General features: G+C 55.5%; 1 protein-coding gene across 3 annotated transcripts; it reads left to right on the top strand.

The window, feature by feature from the left end:
* Positions 1-185: 185 nt before the first annotated feature.
* On the top strand, positions 186-15,325 carry MAN2A2 (mannosidase alpha class 2A member 2). 3 transcript variants are annotated; one of them, XM_081840524.1, is made up of 24 exons: positions 186-577; positions 1,324-1,478; positions 1,909-2,166; positions 3,105-3,249; positions 3,590-3,761; positions 4,338-4,465; positions 5,112-5,285; positions 5,684-5,870; positions 6,449-6,626; positions 6,873-7,075; positions 7,197-7,379; positions 7,508-7,622; positions 7,810-7,877; positions 8,063-8,228; positions 8,602-8,838; positions 8,946-9,068; positions 10,265-10,379; positions 10,744-10,877; positions 10,991-11,132; positions 11,855-11,988; positions 13,238-13,315; positions 13,545-13,739; positions 14,268-14,378; positions 14,647-15,325. In XM_081840524.1, exons 2-24 carry the CDS (start codon positions 1,347-1,349, stop codon positions 14,800-14,802), a joined length of 3,534 nt encoding a protein of 1,177 aa, XP_081696650.1. In that variant the 5' UTR covers positions 186-577; positions 1,324-1,346; the 3' UTR covers positions 14,803-15,325. The 3 variants fall into 3 exon arrangements, with proteins under 3 accessions (XP_081696650.1, XP_081696648.1, XP_081696649.1); XM_081840522.1 differs by lacking the exon at positions 13,238-13,315 and having other exon boundaries at positions 189-577; XM_081840523.1 differs by lacking the exons at positions 186-577; positions 13,238-13,315 and adding an exon at positions 859-992.
* Positions 15,326-16,781: the final 1,456 nt, after the last annotated feature.

The raw sequence follows: 16,781 nt of genomic DNA, 5'->3' as shown, positions 1-16,781 counted from the left end.
TGCATGCAACTTTAAGCTCCTTAAAGAAAAAAGGTGGGATTTAAACGCAATAAATAAATATGTAGCTACCCACCCACGCCTGGTTCTGCCTGCACGCCTCGTCCCTTCTGCACATGCCGGGTGGGGGGAAGCCACAGGGCCCCAATTCTATGGGGAGAAACCCCCAAGCAGGAGCAGGAGGGTCTTGGGAGCGGGGCACCAGGAGGCTCCTTCGCCTCCCCGCGATCCCGCTATTTCGGACTCCGACTCCCAGCAGCCCCCGCCCGCCCAGCGGCCGCCTCCTCTTCTCTTTCTCCCTGCCTGAAACGTGATCGCCCGGCCTGCCGACGGCGCCCTGCGCCAGCTTGGAGGGAAGAGCCTCTCTAGTAATAGAGAAGTGTTGGCAGGCTCCGGTCTCCGTCTTGGGACTCGCCGCGGGCTTGTGTGGAAGGAGCCTGGTGGCCTCCGCGGGTGCGGGGACTGCGCGCTCTCGCTGCGCCTCCGCCATGGCCAGCCCTGCGCTGAGAGGCCGGTGGCGGCGTCGGCTGCACGCCGGGGCTGCTCCGAGGCGCCTGCTCTGAACAAGACCTGCCCCGAAGTAAGCCTTCTCCCCACCCCAAGGCCAGCCCCGAGGCGGGGACGGGGCTGCGTGCGGCCCGGGGGACTCCAGCGAGGGAGGCGCAGGGCCGGGAGGGACCCAGCAGTGCCCGGCGACGATGCGCCTCCAGCTGGCTGGAGCGCCGGCCCTTCCCTCTCTCTCGGAGCGCCCGAGCAACCTGCAGCGCTGCCCGCTCGGGCACAGGCCAGGAAAAGCGGGTCGCGCAGCTCCCGAGCCGCTGTGAGCGCCCCACCGCCCGGGCCCGGCTCCTCCTCCTTTTCCAGGCCTGGCAGCTGCTAAGAATATCGCGGCCGCTGCGGCCGGCGCTCGCTTGGCCTGCGGGAGCCGCGCCTGCTGCAGGCAGCGCTCGGGCGCCGAGGGAGAGGCCGCGGCTTCCCCTCCAGCGCCAGGCCAGGTGAGTGGGCGCCGGTGCCTTCCCAGCTGGACAGCGCAGGCCTGGCGTTTTCGGCTTCTGGCGCCCCGGGGCTCGGCTGGTGGGGCAGGGAGCTGGAAGGCCCGCCGGCCCCTCCAAGTCTTGCTGTGGAGGAGCAGGGGCTGGGCAGTCCCAGGCAGGCTCCTTTGCCTGGGCAAGGCCTCCCTGGTACAGGGGAGATGGGGGTCCTTGGCCTTGTGGGGTGGGAGGGGGCTGGGCTGTTGCAAAAGGGAGTCCAAAGGGGGAGTGCCCGGAGAAGGGGCCCCGCCTGGACTGATGCCTACACCTGTGTCCTGTCCTGACTCGGTTGCAGATGTTCCCTCTGGCACCCCCGGGATGAAGCTGAAGAAGCAGGTGACGGTGTGTGGGGCAGCCATCTTCTGCGTGGCTGTCTTCTCCCTCTATCTGATGCTGGACAGGGTCCAGCATGATCCTGCTCGGCACCAGAATGGGGGCAATTTCCCCAGGGTAAGTGCGTTGCGGGCAAGACCTTCCTCCACCTGCTGCTTTGCCCTCTTTGTGCCCTTTGCAGAGACACAGGAGCCACTGCCAAGGGCTTCCAAGAGTGACTTGGTGGGTTGGGGTCCCTGACTGTCTCCGCAGCAGTGGCTCAATCTCTGGTCTGAAGCGGCAGGGTCAGAGAAGAGCGGCAGCCCCCCTGCCACACTCTAAAGAGTTCCCCCCAGCCCTAGTCCCTTGGCTGCACTTGCACAACTGCTGGCAAGAGTGGGAAGGTGGCTGTGCCACGCTGGACGTCCCTTTTCGCTCAGCCGGACAGTGTTTGGCAAAGGGAGGCAAGGAAGAAGGCTGGCAGGCTTGAGTGTTGGCAGGCTGCTCACAACTTCCTCCTACTTGTGCCACCTCTTCTGCTCCTCGTCCTCTTCCCCGCCCCCCACAGAGCCAGATTTCAGTGTTGCAGAACCGGATTGAACAGCTGGAGCAGCTCCTGGAGGAGAACCACGAAATCATCAGCCACATCAAGGACTCCGTGCTGGAGCTGACGGCCAACGCGGAGGGCCAGCCGGTGGTGCTGCCTTTCCACATGCCCAATGGCTCCTGGGTCCTGCCTCCCGAGAGCCGGCCCAGCTTCTACTCCATCTCCTCTCAGGATTGTCAGTTTGCACTGAAGAGCAACAACCAGAAGGAAGACCTGCAGGTCAGCTGGGTGGGGTGGGGGTTGGGGGTTGGGGGACAGGACTGTGTAAATGGTGCTGCCTGAAAGAGTTGAAGAGGGAAAGAGGAGTGAAGAGCATGAGAAGCACCTAGTTGCTGCTGGATCAGCCCAAAGGGGGCCCCATCCAGCCAAGCACCCTGTTCTTGCAGTGTCCAGATGCCTCAATAGGGAAACCCTGGGGCTGAAGCTGAGCACAAGAGCACTCTCTCCCCTCCTGCCATTTCCAGCAACTGGTGTTATTTGGTGGAGGGAGAGGGAGAACATAGCACTTCTGATTGGAAGCAGGACCCCTGTGCCTTTGGTGTTCACATGACAGCACAGTGGTTCCCAAAATTATGCTACCCTAAACTCATTCCCAGTGACACTTCTCCTCTATTAAAAGGAGTTTTCAGAACAGCAGTTTTCACAACACATTAAGGAGGAAAATCAATGCTTTTTCTGGGGGGACGCAGGGATATGCATACCCCTAAACATTTTGTGAATCTAAGTTTGGCCTCATTGAGGGGCAGTATTTCAATATGAGCAGGAAAATAAGAGTACCCCTAAATATATTTTTTTTAGAAAACAAGCGCTGAAGATAATAATTCAATTCAAGACAGTAACAATTAATTGCACGTTTATTCAAAATCCAATTAAAATTATTAATTCAACAAAATAGATGATTTTGATCCATTGAGCTTTTCAAAGTATGATAGTCATTTACACCACCAGTGATCCATCTTGTCCTGCATCTGTTTCCCATGGGGGCTACCCAGATGCCCTGGAGGGAAGCCCACAAGCAGGACCCAGGGCCTCCTAAGGCAAGGGGAGTAGCTGGTGCCCTGAGCTGCGAGGCTGCTAAGGGCAGACGGGCTTGGGGTGGGTGGAAAGGAGACTCTTCCATTGCTGTGCCTTGGTTTTACTCCCATGTCCTTTCCCAGATGTTGGCTGTGTCTGCGTTGCTCCCCTATGACAACCAGGATGGTGGGGTGTGGAAGCAAGGCTTTGATATCACTTATGAGCCACACGAATGGGACGCTGAACCACTGCAAGTATTTGTGGTGCCACATTCCCACAATGACCCAGGTAAGCAAGCTGGGGGGCGCCAGGCAGCATTCCCCCATTGCTTGGTGAGAGGCTCATTTGTAGTCAGAAGCATCTGCAGGGAAGGCAGGGGGTTCAGTCGCAACCTCCTCATCCCAGTGAGCCACAATCCCCAGAGTCTCTAGCACTTGTAGAACCCAAGATAGGAAGCAAAATGTGTGTGCAGGCAGAGGTACGTTGACCTTCTTCCAATCTGGCGGCCATTGGCTGTGCCGTCAAGGGGTTGATGGGAGTTGTAGTCCAGAGTGCCTGGAGGGCAATTTGTTGAGGAAGGCTGCTGTAAACAGGCCCGCAGTGATGTTCCCTTTTCTGCTTCCCCAAGGCTGGATCAAGACATTTGACAAGTATTACTTCGACCAGACACAGCACATCCTCAACAGCATGGTGGTGAAGCTGCAGGAGGATCCTCGACGACGCTTCATCTGGTCCGAAATCTCCTTCTTCTCTAAATGGTGGGACAACATCAGCGCCCAGAAACGGGCTGCTGTCCGCAGGTAACAAGAGGGGAGGAAGGGGTTAACTCTCATCATTTCCCCTGCTCTTAGGATGGTTGGTAGGAAGATGTTTAAGACAATATTTCTTTCATTTTTTAAAAAAAGCATTTATCCCACCTTTCCTCCAAAGAGCTCAAGGTGTAGTGTACACAGTTCTTATATTCTTATCTTGTATTTTTATGTTGTGAACCACCCTAACATCCACGGACGAAGTGTGCTATAGAAATTTAATAAATAATAATAACATAAATGTTTATGGAAAGAACATACTTCATGTAAATGAGAAATCCTGCTGAAGTAAGTTTTTTTTAAAAAAAGAAGATAATTTTTATTAAAGATTTTCCCCATTTACAAAAGTACGTGCATTGTCTCTTTTTCACGTTGTAAAGTCCTTTCTACAGATGTTACAATTGATATGAGATAATTAGTGTTGTATCCTGGAGTAGGCTTGATATTCATGTGGCAGACTTGATTGATTGCCTCCTCTGTGGTCCACTCTTGGGCTGCTGCTGCTGCTGCTGCTGCTGCTGGTGGTGGTGGTGGTGGTTGCCTCTAACCTTGACCTCTCCTTCACAGGCTTGTAGGCAATGGGCAGCTAGAAATGGCAACTGGTGGGTGGGTGATGCCAGATGAAGCCAATTCCCACTACTTTGCCATGATCGACCAGCTCATTGAGGGTCACCAGTGGCTGGAGAAGAACATTGGTGAGTGCTGTGCGCAGACTGGGCCAAGTTTGGGGGGTGGGCGGATCAGGGATGGCAGGGTGGCACCAGCCACATTTGTGCTGACAGCCAGTGCTTGAATCGGGCAGAAGCGCTGAGGGTGCCGGGAGGTATAGAATGGAGAAAAGCACCATGGAGGTCTTCAGACTGGATGGGGATAGTGAACCCCTCTGCTGTGTGTAGTTCTGCAGAGCTTCTGTTGCTTTGCCAGACCCAAAGGATACAAGATACGGTGGTAACTTGGGTTAAGAACTTAATTCGTTCTGGAGGTCTTTTCTTAAGCTGAAACTGTTCTTAACCTGAGGTGCCACTTTAGCTAATGGGGCCTCCCGGTGCCTCTGTGCCACCACTGCACGATTTCTGTTCTCATCCTGAATTAAAGTTATTAATCCAAGGTTCGATTTCTGGGTTAGAGGAGTCTGTAACCTGAAGCGTATGTAGCCCGAGGTACCACTGTACAAGGCGTGCCACATTATAACTTGGGTCAGCATAGGAGCATTCAAGCCTCCTGTTTCACATGGCTCTTCAGAATCTCGAGTATGTTTGAAGTGGGGCAGGTTACAGCGACTGAAACACAGTCCCTTGCCTTTTCTGCTGCTGACGCCTACCTTTTCTCCTTGCTCTTCAGGGGTGACACCGCGCTCTGGCTGGGCAGTGGACCCCTTTGGCCACAGCTCCACCATGCCTTACCTGCTGCGTCGTGCCAATCTGACCAGCATGCTCATCCAGCGGGTCCACTACGCCATCAAGAAGCATTTTGCAGCAACCCAGAATCTGGAGTTCATGTGGCGGCAGAGTTGGGGTGAGGGGTGTGTGAGTGGAGGCCCCTGGATTGTTTATGCCCAACCTCCCTTTTTGGCTCTGCAGAGTTGCCTGCAAACTCCTCATAGCTTGGCAGCTGGAGCAGCTGGTTGCCAGTGCCCTCCACCCCCTCATTAGGGGCCAATGCGTCCTTTGTCCCTCATCCCCACCGTTGGGGCTTCCTCCCACTGCAGTCAGCACCGGCTTCCGGGAGTCGCTTGCTCCACACACACCTTCTGTGGGGTTCTGGACTCCACCCTTGCCTGGTGTGTGCTGTTGCATGTTGCTGGTGTGTCTGCTGGTGGCAGGCGAATGTTCTTCCTGACAGTTCCTCAGTCTCTGTTTGCCCGGGGCCTTTCCTGAGCAGCACAGAGTGACCCTGGCATTGACCCCCCTCAGATCCTGACTCCAGCACCGACATCCTGTGCCACATGATGCCCTTCTACAGCTACGACGTGCCCCACACCTGCGGCCCTGACCCCAAGATCTGCTGCCAGTTCGACTTCAAACGTTTGCCGGGGGGGCGCATCAACTGCCCCTGGAAAGTGCCCCCCAAGGCCATCACCAGTGCCAATGTGGCTGAGCGGTGAGTGGCTTCTGATGGTCATCCTTGGCTCTTTGGGGTGGTGGTCCTGCTTGCTTCTTCCATCAACCACCTGCCCTCTGCTCTCCTAGCTGAGTTCTGTGCCTCCAGGGATGATGCAACCCCCACAGAGCCCAGAGTGCTTGGGGACCATTTGACCAACTGCCTCCTCCTCCTGATTCCAGCATCTCCTAAGAAGAGCCTGGCTGCTGGGACAGGCCCATCTAGTCCTGCATCTTGTTCCCACAGTGGCCAACCAGGTGCTCTATGGAAGCCTCCAAGCAGGGCCAGAGCACAACAGCATTCTCCCCACTTGTGCTTTCTAGCAGCTGGTATTCGGAGGCAGAACATAGCCATTGTGACCAGCACCCATTGATAGACCCTTCTCCCCTGTTGAGTTTCTCCGACCCTCTTTTAGAGCCGTCCAAGTTGGTGGCCACCACTGCCCCATGTGGCAGCAAGTGCCATAGTTTAGATGCTTCCTCCTGCCTCTCTGGCTCTGGCCATGAAGATCAGACCATGTCAGCCAGGCCTCCAGGCATGTCCTGGTCCTGGTTGTTGACCACCCGTCCTCTCTGCAGGGCACAGCTCCTGCTTGACCAGTACCGCAAGAAGTCCAAGCTGTACCGCAGCAAAGTGCTCCTGGTGCCGCTGGGGGATGACTTCCGCTACGACAAGCCCCAGGAGTGGGATGCCCAGTTCCTCAACTATCAGCGCCTCTTTGACTTCCTCAACGCCCATCCGGATCTCCATGTGCAGGTACAGCCACCTTGGCTCGAGTGGGGCGCTTCCTGGGAAAGGGTGGGGTGGTTTGCCCCTTTGGGAGAAAGAGGTGGCTGCTGCAGAGCGCCTTACTCCAGATCCTTGGGGCGGAGTCTTCTTCTGGGGCTCTGGGGGGCAGTTTCTTCTCATGTCATGCATGGGGCCTCCCCACCATCCCAAGGTACTGGGTGTTCCCCCCCCCCAAGGTTTCTGATGCAGTTTCAGCTTATTCCTTCCCCACAGGCACAGTTTGGGACCCTCTCGGATTACTTTGACGCCTTGTACAAGCAAGTGGGCATCGTCCCTGGAATGCGCCCACCTGGCTTCCCTGTGGTCAGCGGGGACTTCTTCTCCTACGCGGACCGAGAGGACCACTACTGGACTGGCTACTACACCTCCCGGCCCTTCTACAAGAGCATGGGCAGGGTGCTGGAGGCTCATCTCCGGTGAGGGGTCTGTGGGGTGGGAGTCAGAGGGGAGGGAGGAGCCTCCCTGCCTGGCATCTTCTCTGGGAGAACAAGGTTCACTCACAAGCCTCTTCCTCCCCCCCCACATCTTTCCCCCCAGCGGTGCCGAGATCTTGTACAGCCTGGCTCTCAGCCATGCCCGCCACGCCGGCATGGACAGCAAGTACCCGCTCTCAGACTACGCCATGCTGACGGACGCACGGCGCAACCTGGGCCTCTTCCAGCACCACGATGCCATCACTGGCACTGCCAAGGAGGCAGTGGTAGTGGACTATGGGGTCAGGTGTGTGTAAGGCCTAGCCTGCGTTGGTAGGCCTGGCATGGGTTCCTTGCAACCAGGGTGTGGCAGTGGGGCTCTGTGCCCCATGGCCTCGTGGTCATCTTTCTCTCCCCTCCCCCATCCTCTTCTAGGCTGCTCCACTCGCTAATGAACCTCAAGCGGGTCATCATCAATGCTGCCCATTACCTGGTCTTGGCAGATAAGGAGGCCTACCATTACGACCTGGCGGTGCCCTTCCTTGGCGCAGTGAGTCACAGCCTGCCCCCTGCTCCTCTGTGCCCAGAGGGAGCGATCTAGAAGATATGGGGTAGGGAGGCCTAGCTCTGCAGCCCCCAGGGAGAGGGAACCATGGCAAGGGGGCTGCAGCTCATGAGGTCCTACCCTGTGCTTCTAGACCCCATGGTCACTCAGCCTGACCCATTCTCTCTTCCAGGATGAGGCCCGCCTCAATCAGGACTCCCTGCCAGAGAAAACCATCATCAAGCTGGATGCAACACCCAGGTGGGTGGGTGAGTGGGGCGGGGGGGGGGCTGACCTTGAGAAAAGAGGGAGGGAGCAGGCAGGAGACACAGCAGGGAAGCGGGTATCCTGGGCCCTGGGCTGGGACATCATGGGGTTACGGACTTGAGCCTGGGAGGGACGGACCAAACTGGCCAATCTTGCAGCCTCCCTGTTCTCTGTTGCAGGTTTGTGGTAGTGTTTAACCCCCTGGAGCAGGAGCGGCTGAGCATTGTGTCCCTGCTGGTGAACACTCCTCGTATCCGGGTCCTCAATGAGGAGGGGCAGCCCCTAGCAGTGCAGCTCAGCGCCCAGTGGACCTCTGCCACAGACATGGCACCCGATGTCTACCAGGTAGAGCCTGGAGGGAAGGAAGGCGGAAGTGGGGACAACAGTGTTCAGCCACCTGGGGCTTGGGAGGGCCATAGCTTGATAATCTTCTAGACACCACCAGGCTCTTCGTTGTCGGAGGTGGAAATTGGCTAGAGAAGGTGCCCAGGTGCCCTTCCATGCTGATGGGCTCCCATCTTCCCATTGGGCTGCTCCTGTGAGTTTACCATTGGGGCGCACTAAGCCTTACTGGCATGCCTCTTCCCCAAGGATTTGTACAGGGAATTCTGCTGCTCACCTGGCGGCTGGAGGTTGCTGCTGGGCCCCTTGTAGTGCATCAAATGTGTGTGCTTGGAGGGAGCAATGGGAACTGCTGCTGCCCTTGCCTGATTGACAGGTGTCCATCATCATGCGCCTGCCGGCCCTGGGCCTCAGCATCCTGCAGCTGAGCAAGTCCTTTGACAGCCACAACACGCTGAAGTCCTCAGTGCGCCTCTTCCTGCACGGGCGCGACCTCCCTGTGCACAAGCATGAGACCTTCCCGGTGCGGGTCATCCCTACGGCCACGGAGGACTTCTGCCTGGAGAACCAGCACATGCGAACCTGCTTCTCTGGGGGCAGCGGTTCCCTCAAGGTGAGGGTGGGCCCACCAGGTGGGCAGGTGCGGCTTAGCTTGACGGCCATGGGGAGGGCCCCTTGTGGGCCCCTGTGCTCACCAGGACTCCACTTGTTCCCTGGCAGAGTGTGCACCGGGCAGGCGATGCCCAGGAGCAGAAGCTGAGCAGACAGTTCCTCATCTATGGGACCCGGAGCACCAAAGACAAAAGCGGTGCCTACCTCTTCCTGCCTGACGGAGAAGCCAAGGTCTGGGCAGGGCTAGCCCCCGTGGGGGCTGGGGTTGGTAGGACATCTCCTGGGTAGGTGGGCTGGTTGGGGGGAAATGATTCCCAGCTTAGACCAGGTGTTGGTGTCTCACTTTCTGTGGCTGGCATTATTATTGTCCTGGTTTGCACAGAAGACAGCCCACTTCCTCTCTTTTGGACTATAAACGCAGTTTAAGACAAAATGGCCAGGCCGCACATTTTGAACCACAGTTCCCATCAGCCCCAGCCAGCACTTCCATATGGTACCCTGTGGCTAATGAGAGATGTAGTTCAGAACATCTGGAGGGCACCAGGTTAGGGCAGGCTGAACTCATGCCTTTAAGGGAGGTGGAGTCCTCCATGCCAGAGATTCCGCCCCTGAAAATCTCCCAAGTGGACCAACGTTCCTCTCTGTCTGCTTCATTCTTGGGCTTCCAGGCAACCTATGTCATGTTTGGTAAAGGGGCAACTTTGGTAAGAAAAGGGAGGTAAGAGAAGGCAGGTTAGAAATGATGGGAAATGAAATCCAGACCCTCCCCCTGGTAAGAACGCCTGCCTGTTCTGGTTATTTATTTATTTAGAATGTTAGGTAAAGGTAAAGGGACCCCTGACCGTTAAGTCCAGGCGAACGACTCTGGGGTTGTGGTGCTCATCTCGCTTTACTAGCTGAGGGAGCCGGCGTTTGTCCGTAAACAGTTTTTCCGGGTCATGTGGCCAGCATGACTAAGCCACTTCTGGCGAAACAGAGCAGCGCATGGAAACACCGTTTACCTTCCCACTGGAGCAGTACCTATTTATCTACTTGCACTTGACGTGCTTTTGAACTGCTAGGTTGGCAGGAGCAGGGACTGAGCAATGGGAGCTCACCCCGTCGCAGGGATTCAAATCGCCAACCTTCTGAACGGCAAGCCCTAGGCTCTGTGGTTTTTAGACCACAATGCCACCATGCCACTATTTCATTAAAAAAACCAAAAGGTGGTTTTCAACAAAAATACATAATACCATACAGTGAAAGCAGAGCAAAAGCTAAAAACTGACAATCAGATAATCATTGTGGGAGGAATTGCTCTGAATTGCTTACTTAGGCGTGGCAGAATTTAAAAAATAATAATCAGCAGGTGTTTAAACAGTTTGCTTGGGAGGCGTCTGCTGAATCTCTAGTGGCAGAGAGTTCCTTGATGTTCCTCTCCCTTGCAGCCCTATGTCCCCAAGGACCCCCCTGTGGTGCGGGTGACAGAGGGACCCTTTTTCTCAGAGGTGGCTGTTTACTACCAGCACATCCAGGAGGTGGTCCGGCTGTACAACGTGGCAGGTACGGGGCTTTGGGGACTGGGAGAGAGCAGCAGTGGAGAGCTTGTCCCATCCCTGCCTTAGGGGCGATGCATCCTGTTTTGCCGCCTGAAGCGACAAGGGAAGGTGCCACCCCATCCCACTGTGCTGCCCCCGCCAAAGCCTCCCTTACCAGGGTGGCAGCCATAAAGTAGCAACAACAATGGCAGAAGCCACTGCCAGCGCCACTTCTCCACCAGCGACAGTGGTGGTGGGGCAGCTGCGGATCCCATGGGGGCACCTCCTCTTGGACTTCGGTCACCCAAGGCGGCTGCCTCCACCTGCCTCATGGGCAGGCAGGCAAGCCCTGCTTCCCATCATTGCTTGATTTGAGCTCCTCCCTGCAGGCGTCGACGGCCTGTCCCTAGAGATCTCCTGCCTGGTGGACATCCGAGACCACATCAACAAGGAGCTGGCCCTGCGATTTAGCACAGATATTGAGAGCAAAGGCACTTTCTTCACTGACCTGAACGGCTTTCAGGTAATGGGCAGGGAGGGAGGCTGAAAACACACACACACCCTGCCGCCCTTGCGAAGAGGCTGGAGAGGGACTGCCTGCCCCCTTGGCTTCTCAGCACTCTCCTCTCCTGGCAGATCCAGCCTCGCCAGTACCTGAAGAAGCTGCCTCTCCAGGCCAACTTCTACCCCATGCCGGTCATGGCCTACATCCAAGATGCACGGAGCCGCCTGACGCTGCACACGGCCCAAGCCTTGGGCGTCTCCAGCCTCAGCAGTGGTTAGTGCATTGGGACAGTGGGCAAAGCTGTCTCCTGGGGTGGCTGTAGATGGGAAGCACTAGGCCTGGGACATCTCCTTCTCCCAAGACACTAGAATGCAGACATCCCGTGAAGCTGAAAGCTGGATGATGCAGAACAGAGGAAAGAAAGTCCTTCTCCTTGCAAGGCAGATTCGAACTGTGAAACTCGCTCCCACAGGAGGCAGGGATGGCCACCAACCTAGATGGCTTTAAAAGAGGATTGGAGAAATTCATGGAAGAGAGGGCTATTGATGGCTACTAGTAGCCAGGTTGGCTGTGCTCTGCCTCCACAATTGGAGACAGTAATGCTTCCGAATCACAGTTGCTGGAGACTATAGGAGGGGAGAAAGTTCCCTTGTGCTGAGATCATGCTTGCAAACTTCCCACAGGCATCTGACTGGCCACTGTGAGAACAGCATGCTGGACTAGGTGGGCTGCGGGCCTGATTCAGCAGACTCTTATGTTCTTCTGATGTCTAGGGATAGTAGGGTCTCCTGGGACTGAGCCAGAAGCCTGAGTGGGGAGGAGGAGCAGTTTGTGGGATGGGAGGTCAGCCGCAGGGGGTCTGTGTTGGGGCTTCAGCAGCTGCTGCTTTGCTGGCAGGATCCCCCTGTGTGTCAGAAGTGGGACACCTGTCTAGGTTAGAGCTCCTCTTACTTCCCCCCTTTTCCTTCCTCTCCCTTCCCTGGTTCAACTTCCAGGCCAGCTGGAGGTGATTCTGGACCGGCGCCTCATGCAGGATGACAACCGTGGCCTCGGGCAAGGCCTGAAGGACAACAAGCGGACCTGCAACCGCTTCCGCCTCCTCCTGGAGCGACACAGCGCGGCAAGCAAGGTACAAGGACTGGGTGTTCAGCACCCCTTGCATCTGGCCACTCTGCCCAGGCACCTGTCTCTCCCTTGCTAGTTGGCTTGGGTTTTTCAGAGTGCCAACAAACGTGTAGAGTTTGATCCAGGCTTCTCTGATACGTTCAGAAGGACACAAAATCTGAGGCTCCTTTGGGGCCCAGGCCAGCCCTACAGCTCAAGAGTGGCACTTGGCCGCTTCTGCTTGCTAATCTCCTGGGCACCAGCAACACTTGCAAGCACCCCTCAGGAAGGATTTTTCTTTGTGTTTGGGAAGCCACAGCAGTTCCCACACAGATGATCCCATAGCTGGGAGTTCATCTTGCATGATAAAAGTCTTACGTTCTACCACCTGTGCCAGGCTGATGGAACCTTGAGCTAGCTCAAAATCCCTACATTTTCCCTGTTGTATGAATTATTCCTCCATCCCAGGATGTTCAGCATATTGCCCTTTCACTCACTCTTCCTTGGAACTCCTGCCTGCAACACACTGCAGAGCACCCATTCGTTCATTCCAGCAGCGCTTTAGTCAGAGCAAACCGGCTAGACACAAAACGCTTCCAATCTTTGTCTGCTGTGTTTGGGAAGAGAAAGGAGAAGTGAGTCTCTTCATCCTGGGGACAGGATTCCTTTGTTGTATTTCAGCTGAAAGGCTGCCGAGAATAAACAGATGCATGCAAGTACAAAATAATGCTGAATGATACAAATTCAAAACATTCCAACAGTGTTTGCAATAGTGATTTTGGCTCTCAGAGGGCAAACTGCAGGGTCTCCTTCAGAACAATTGCAGTAGAGACGTAAAGGTGGTTCCACCTGTCAGCCGCTGGTAAAAAGGCAGATGACTGAGTGTGGAGAGAGTGGGGTGGTCAGTTTCTCCTAGGGAGAAGCATGAATGCCCCCAGAGATCAGCCCTGGGGTGTGTGAAATGGAGCAGCCGAAGAAAGTTGCTGAGCAGTGAGAGGAAGAAACACCATGTGCAGTCAGCAGAAGGAAGTCCCTGGCAGGCTGGGTTCAAAACAAGGGAAGTGGGAAGCAGACTGTTGCCCTGAGTAGCATGTAAAAGAGAGGGGTTTTTTTTGTGGGGTGGAACCTACCCCCCACATGTGCCAGGAGCCCCTCCAGCCCAGGCGAGACGGCCTTTTCCTGGTCTTCTTGCTCTGCAAGGGCTGTGTACCTTCGGATCGTGTTGTAACATGGCTGTTCTCACTGCCCCTCTCCCTGCCCCCATTTCCACCCAGAGCTCCAGCTTCTTTTCCAAACTGGCCTCCATGCTTAGAGACTTGGTCTTTCCCATCCACAAGGCCAACAGCCAAGAGGTAAAGCCCGGCCCTGTCTGGTGTGCTAGCTGGTGGTGACGTAGCTGCTGGGCCCACCTCTGTGCCCGTGTGTGCGTGGTAGCCCGGCTCCTAGCTCAGTGGTCATTATAGCTTAGAAGGCGGGAGGGCGGGCTTCCTGTGGGTGACCTCCTGGCCCCCAGAGCATCTTTGGCCCCTGGGGGTGGGATACAAACCTGCCTGTCATTGCTGGGCTTTCATTCCTTCCCAGGCGGAGGCTGTCCAGGCAACGAGTTTCCCATCTCTGCTCAGCCACTTGACCTCCATGCAGCTGAATGCTGAGGTGCTGGTGATGCCTGTTGCCCAGGAGAAGCCACCGCCCCCCACCCTGAGGCCCTTCCTGCCCCTCTCGGGCCCCCTGCCTTGTGACTTCCATCTTCTCAACCTGCGCACCCTGCAAGGAGAGGTGAGTTGCCCCCTGGGTGGGAGGGCGCTGATGGGGATCAGTGACAGCTTTCTAGAAGCGTAATAATAATAATAATAATAATAATAATATATCCGACCCATCTGGCTGGGTTGCCCCAGCCACTCTGGGCAGCTTCCATAACATAATAAAACATCAAACATTAAAAACCTCCCGATGCAGGGCTGCCTTCTTAAAGTTTTCAATGTCTTCTAAAAGTTGTATAGTTATTTATCTTCTTGACATCTGATAGGAGGGCGTTCCACAGGGCAGGTGCCACTATGAAAAAGGCCCAGGTATACTAGGCTGAGGCCATTTAGGGCATTAAAAGTCAGCACCAACACTTTGAATCGTGCTCAGAAATGTACCAGGAGCCAGTTTAGCATTGGAAGGGAGAAAAGAAGAGTCATTTGCCCAATGTGGGAATCACAGCTCACCCTGACCCAGCCTCTGCCTGTTTCTCCTCTGCACTGGGCCCTGCTTTCTCTCCCCACCCCCTTCTATGACCAACACCCATGCCTTTCTCTCCAGGACGATTCACTGCCCTCCACTGAGACAGCTCTGATCCTGCACCGAAAGGGCTTTGACTGTGGCCTGGAGGCCAGGAACTTGGGATTCAACTGCACCACCACCCATGGCACAGTAAGTGGGGAGATGCCATGGGGCCTCTGAGGGAGAGAGGGGCAGGAATGGGCAACCCATGGGAGAGGGAGCAAGAGCTATGTGCTCTAGGGAGGGTGGAAGGATGGGTTCCTTGGGCTACTGCAAGTGGCAGCCAACGATGCTGGGTTTTGCTGTCTTGGAGCTTTGCTTTCTTGACTGAATGGTAGGCTACTTCCCTCTGGCTTGCATGGACTGGAGTCTGCTTTTGTGCTGACCCCCCTCTCTTAACCTCTTGTGTCCCCAACAGCTATCCCTGGGCGGCCTCTTCCAGGGCCTTGAACTGGCCTCCCTGCAGCCCTCCTCCTTGACACTTATGTACCCGCTGGCCACGACCTCCCCCAACAGCACCTCTGTCCACCTGGACCCCATGGAGATTGCCACTTTCCGCCTCCGTCTCGGATAAGACGCCTCGCTGGCCCAGACTGGATTTCATTGGCCAGTTAGGCATTGGACTGGACGTTAGCACTTCCCCCACTGGTGTCCAGGCCAAACAAGATGTGGCCCAGCACCAGGAGGCTGCCAGGATCCAGAGACTCATTATTTATTTGTCTGCTCCTAAAAGACAGTATGGCACCAAAGGCCCAGCCAGACCAGGCTGGCCTGGCATGGTGACGCCTCCTGTGCAAAGGCTTCACGACACCCCTTGCAGTTGGGTGCTAGATGCTGGAGGTGACTGGCTGTGCTGTCAGGATGGGATGCTGTGGCAACAGGTGCAGCAGCAAAGATCTTGGCTCAGTCCCGCCCTCTCAGCTTTCAGGAAAGGAGATCTCTACGTTCGCACCCTGGAGGCTCCGTTTCACAGCTCCTTCAAGAGGGAGGCAGACTTGATGTAGCAAACACTGGAAGGACGTTACAACTTGTGAGCTTCCTGTAGTTCAGAACAAGTTTTTAGGACACAAAAACAAAATAAAATGTTTTTTAAAGTGTTTGGATCTCGAGTTGTGCTTTGGGCCTGGCTTCTCAGGGTCCAGATCTCAGGAAGGGAACGTGGGGGCAGGGGTAGTTCTGTGTGGGTGTGCACAATCCTCTAGATCTGCAAAGCCAGAGCCGAAAGGTCATGGAGGACATGTGACCAGAGGGAGCCACTTGACCCCTCTCAAATCCTTAAGACTCGCCCCCTCTCCATGGGCATAGCCAAAGGGGGCAGCTGCCCCCCAATCAATACAATTCAATAAATACACATAGCAAACAAAGGTTCTGCCCCCCCCCCCCAACAATTCTGGCTATGCCCATGCCACTCTCCCTGCTTAATTTCCAAAATGAAAAGTGCATGAGGGCCATTGCCTTATCAGGAAGACCTTCTCCTTGAGTGTCAATCTCTCTGCTGTGAATGGATCCAGAGCAACTTTGGCTGGCCATTTCCCTTCCCACCTCCCAATTCAAGTTTGCAGTGGAAGGATTCAAAATACAAAGGCATGCTGGACACTTCATGCTTTTTCCAGGGCAAAATGCTAGTGTTCAGCCCAAAACAGCCATTTCAAACTGGATGGGGAAGGGGAACCCTTCTCTCTGTTCCAAGAACATGGTGGCCAGGTCGGGGTAGGTATTGGGGTGGGGTGGGGTGGGGTGGGAGAACAAGCAAGACAGCAACAGAGCGTGTCTACTGCTGTCTGTACAGCCAGGTGGTTTGAAATCTCTCTCGGGTGGTTTTTAACAATTTGTCAAGCAGATGCCGGCATTCCCCCTTTACAGGTGGAAAAACTTACCATACTGCGATTTGCCCAAGCCATTCATTCTGCCCAGTGTGGGAGTTCAGCACTGCCACTCCCTTGCCGCCTCTAGCCATTATGGCTCAATATGAGGGAATCCCAAATGACACCCTGTAACCCCAAGCAGTGTGTGGGATGTTACTTATTATTAATCAAATTTATATATTGCTCCATACCTGGAGGTCTCAGGGCGGTTCACTTGAGCAACAGGCTAATTACTCCAACAAAGGTTAGGTTTACTTGGGGTTAGGGGAGAGAGGTGTGGGAAGGATATCTCCCTGGCTGCTTTCCTTCCCCCCAGGTACAGCTGTTAAGGAGGGCCTTGCTCTGGCTGCGGGTACAGAGGGCACCTGCCAAGACCACAGCTCTTGCTGGAGATCTCAGGCACCAGTTCCCTCCCCTCTTGGCAGCGCCTGCCTCTAGGGCACCTCTGGTTGTCATGGGGACCAGCATCACCAAAGCTCAGGCAACTCCCCAGGAAGGGACAGAGGCAGCGCCCGAGAGCTGCTCTCTCTGTCCGGTGGGCATGCTGGTCACTGCAGAGCCACGTTCCACCTGCAGCACTTGATCCGGCACCAGGAAGTGTCTTCCTGGGCATGCTTTGAACAAGCTGGATGGTCTCTAGTGGCTCCTGGATGGTTGCTTCTTGCTGCACAACGGGACAGTGGATAGA

The sequence above is a fragment of the Podarcis erhardii genome (genome assembly GCF_964252035.2).
Source record: "Podarcis erhardii genome assembly, chromosome: 14".
Lineage (NCBI taxonomy): Eukaryota > Metazoa > Chordata > Lepidosauria > Squamata > Lacertidae > Podarcis > Podarcis erhardii.
The sequence above is the reverse complement of the archived record's forward strand: the minus strand, read 5'-3'. Positions and strand labels throughout refer to the sequence as shown.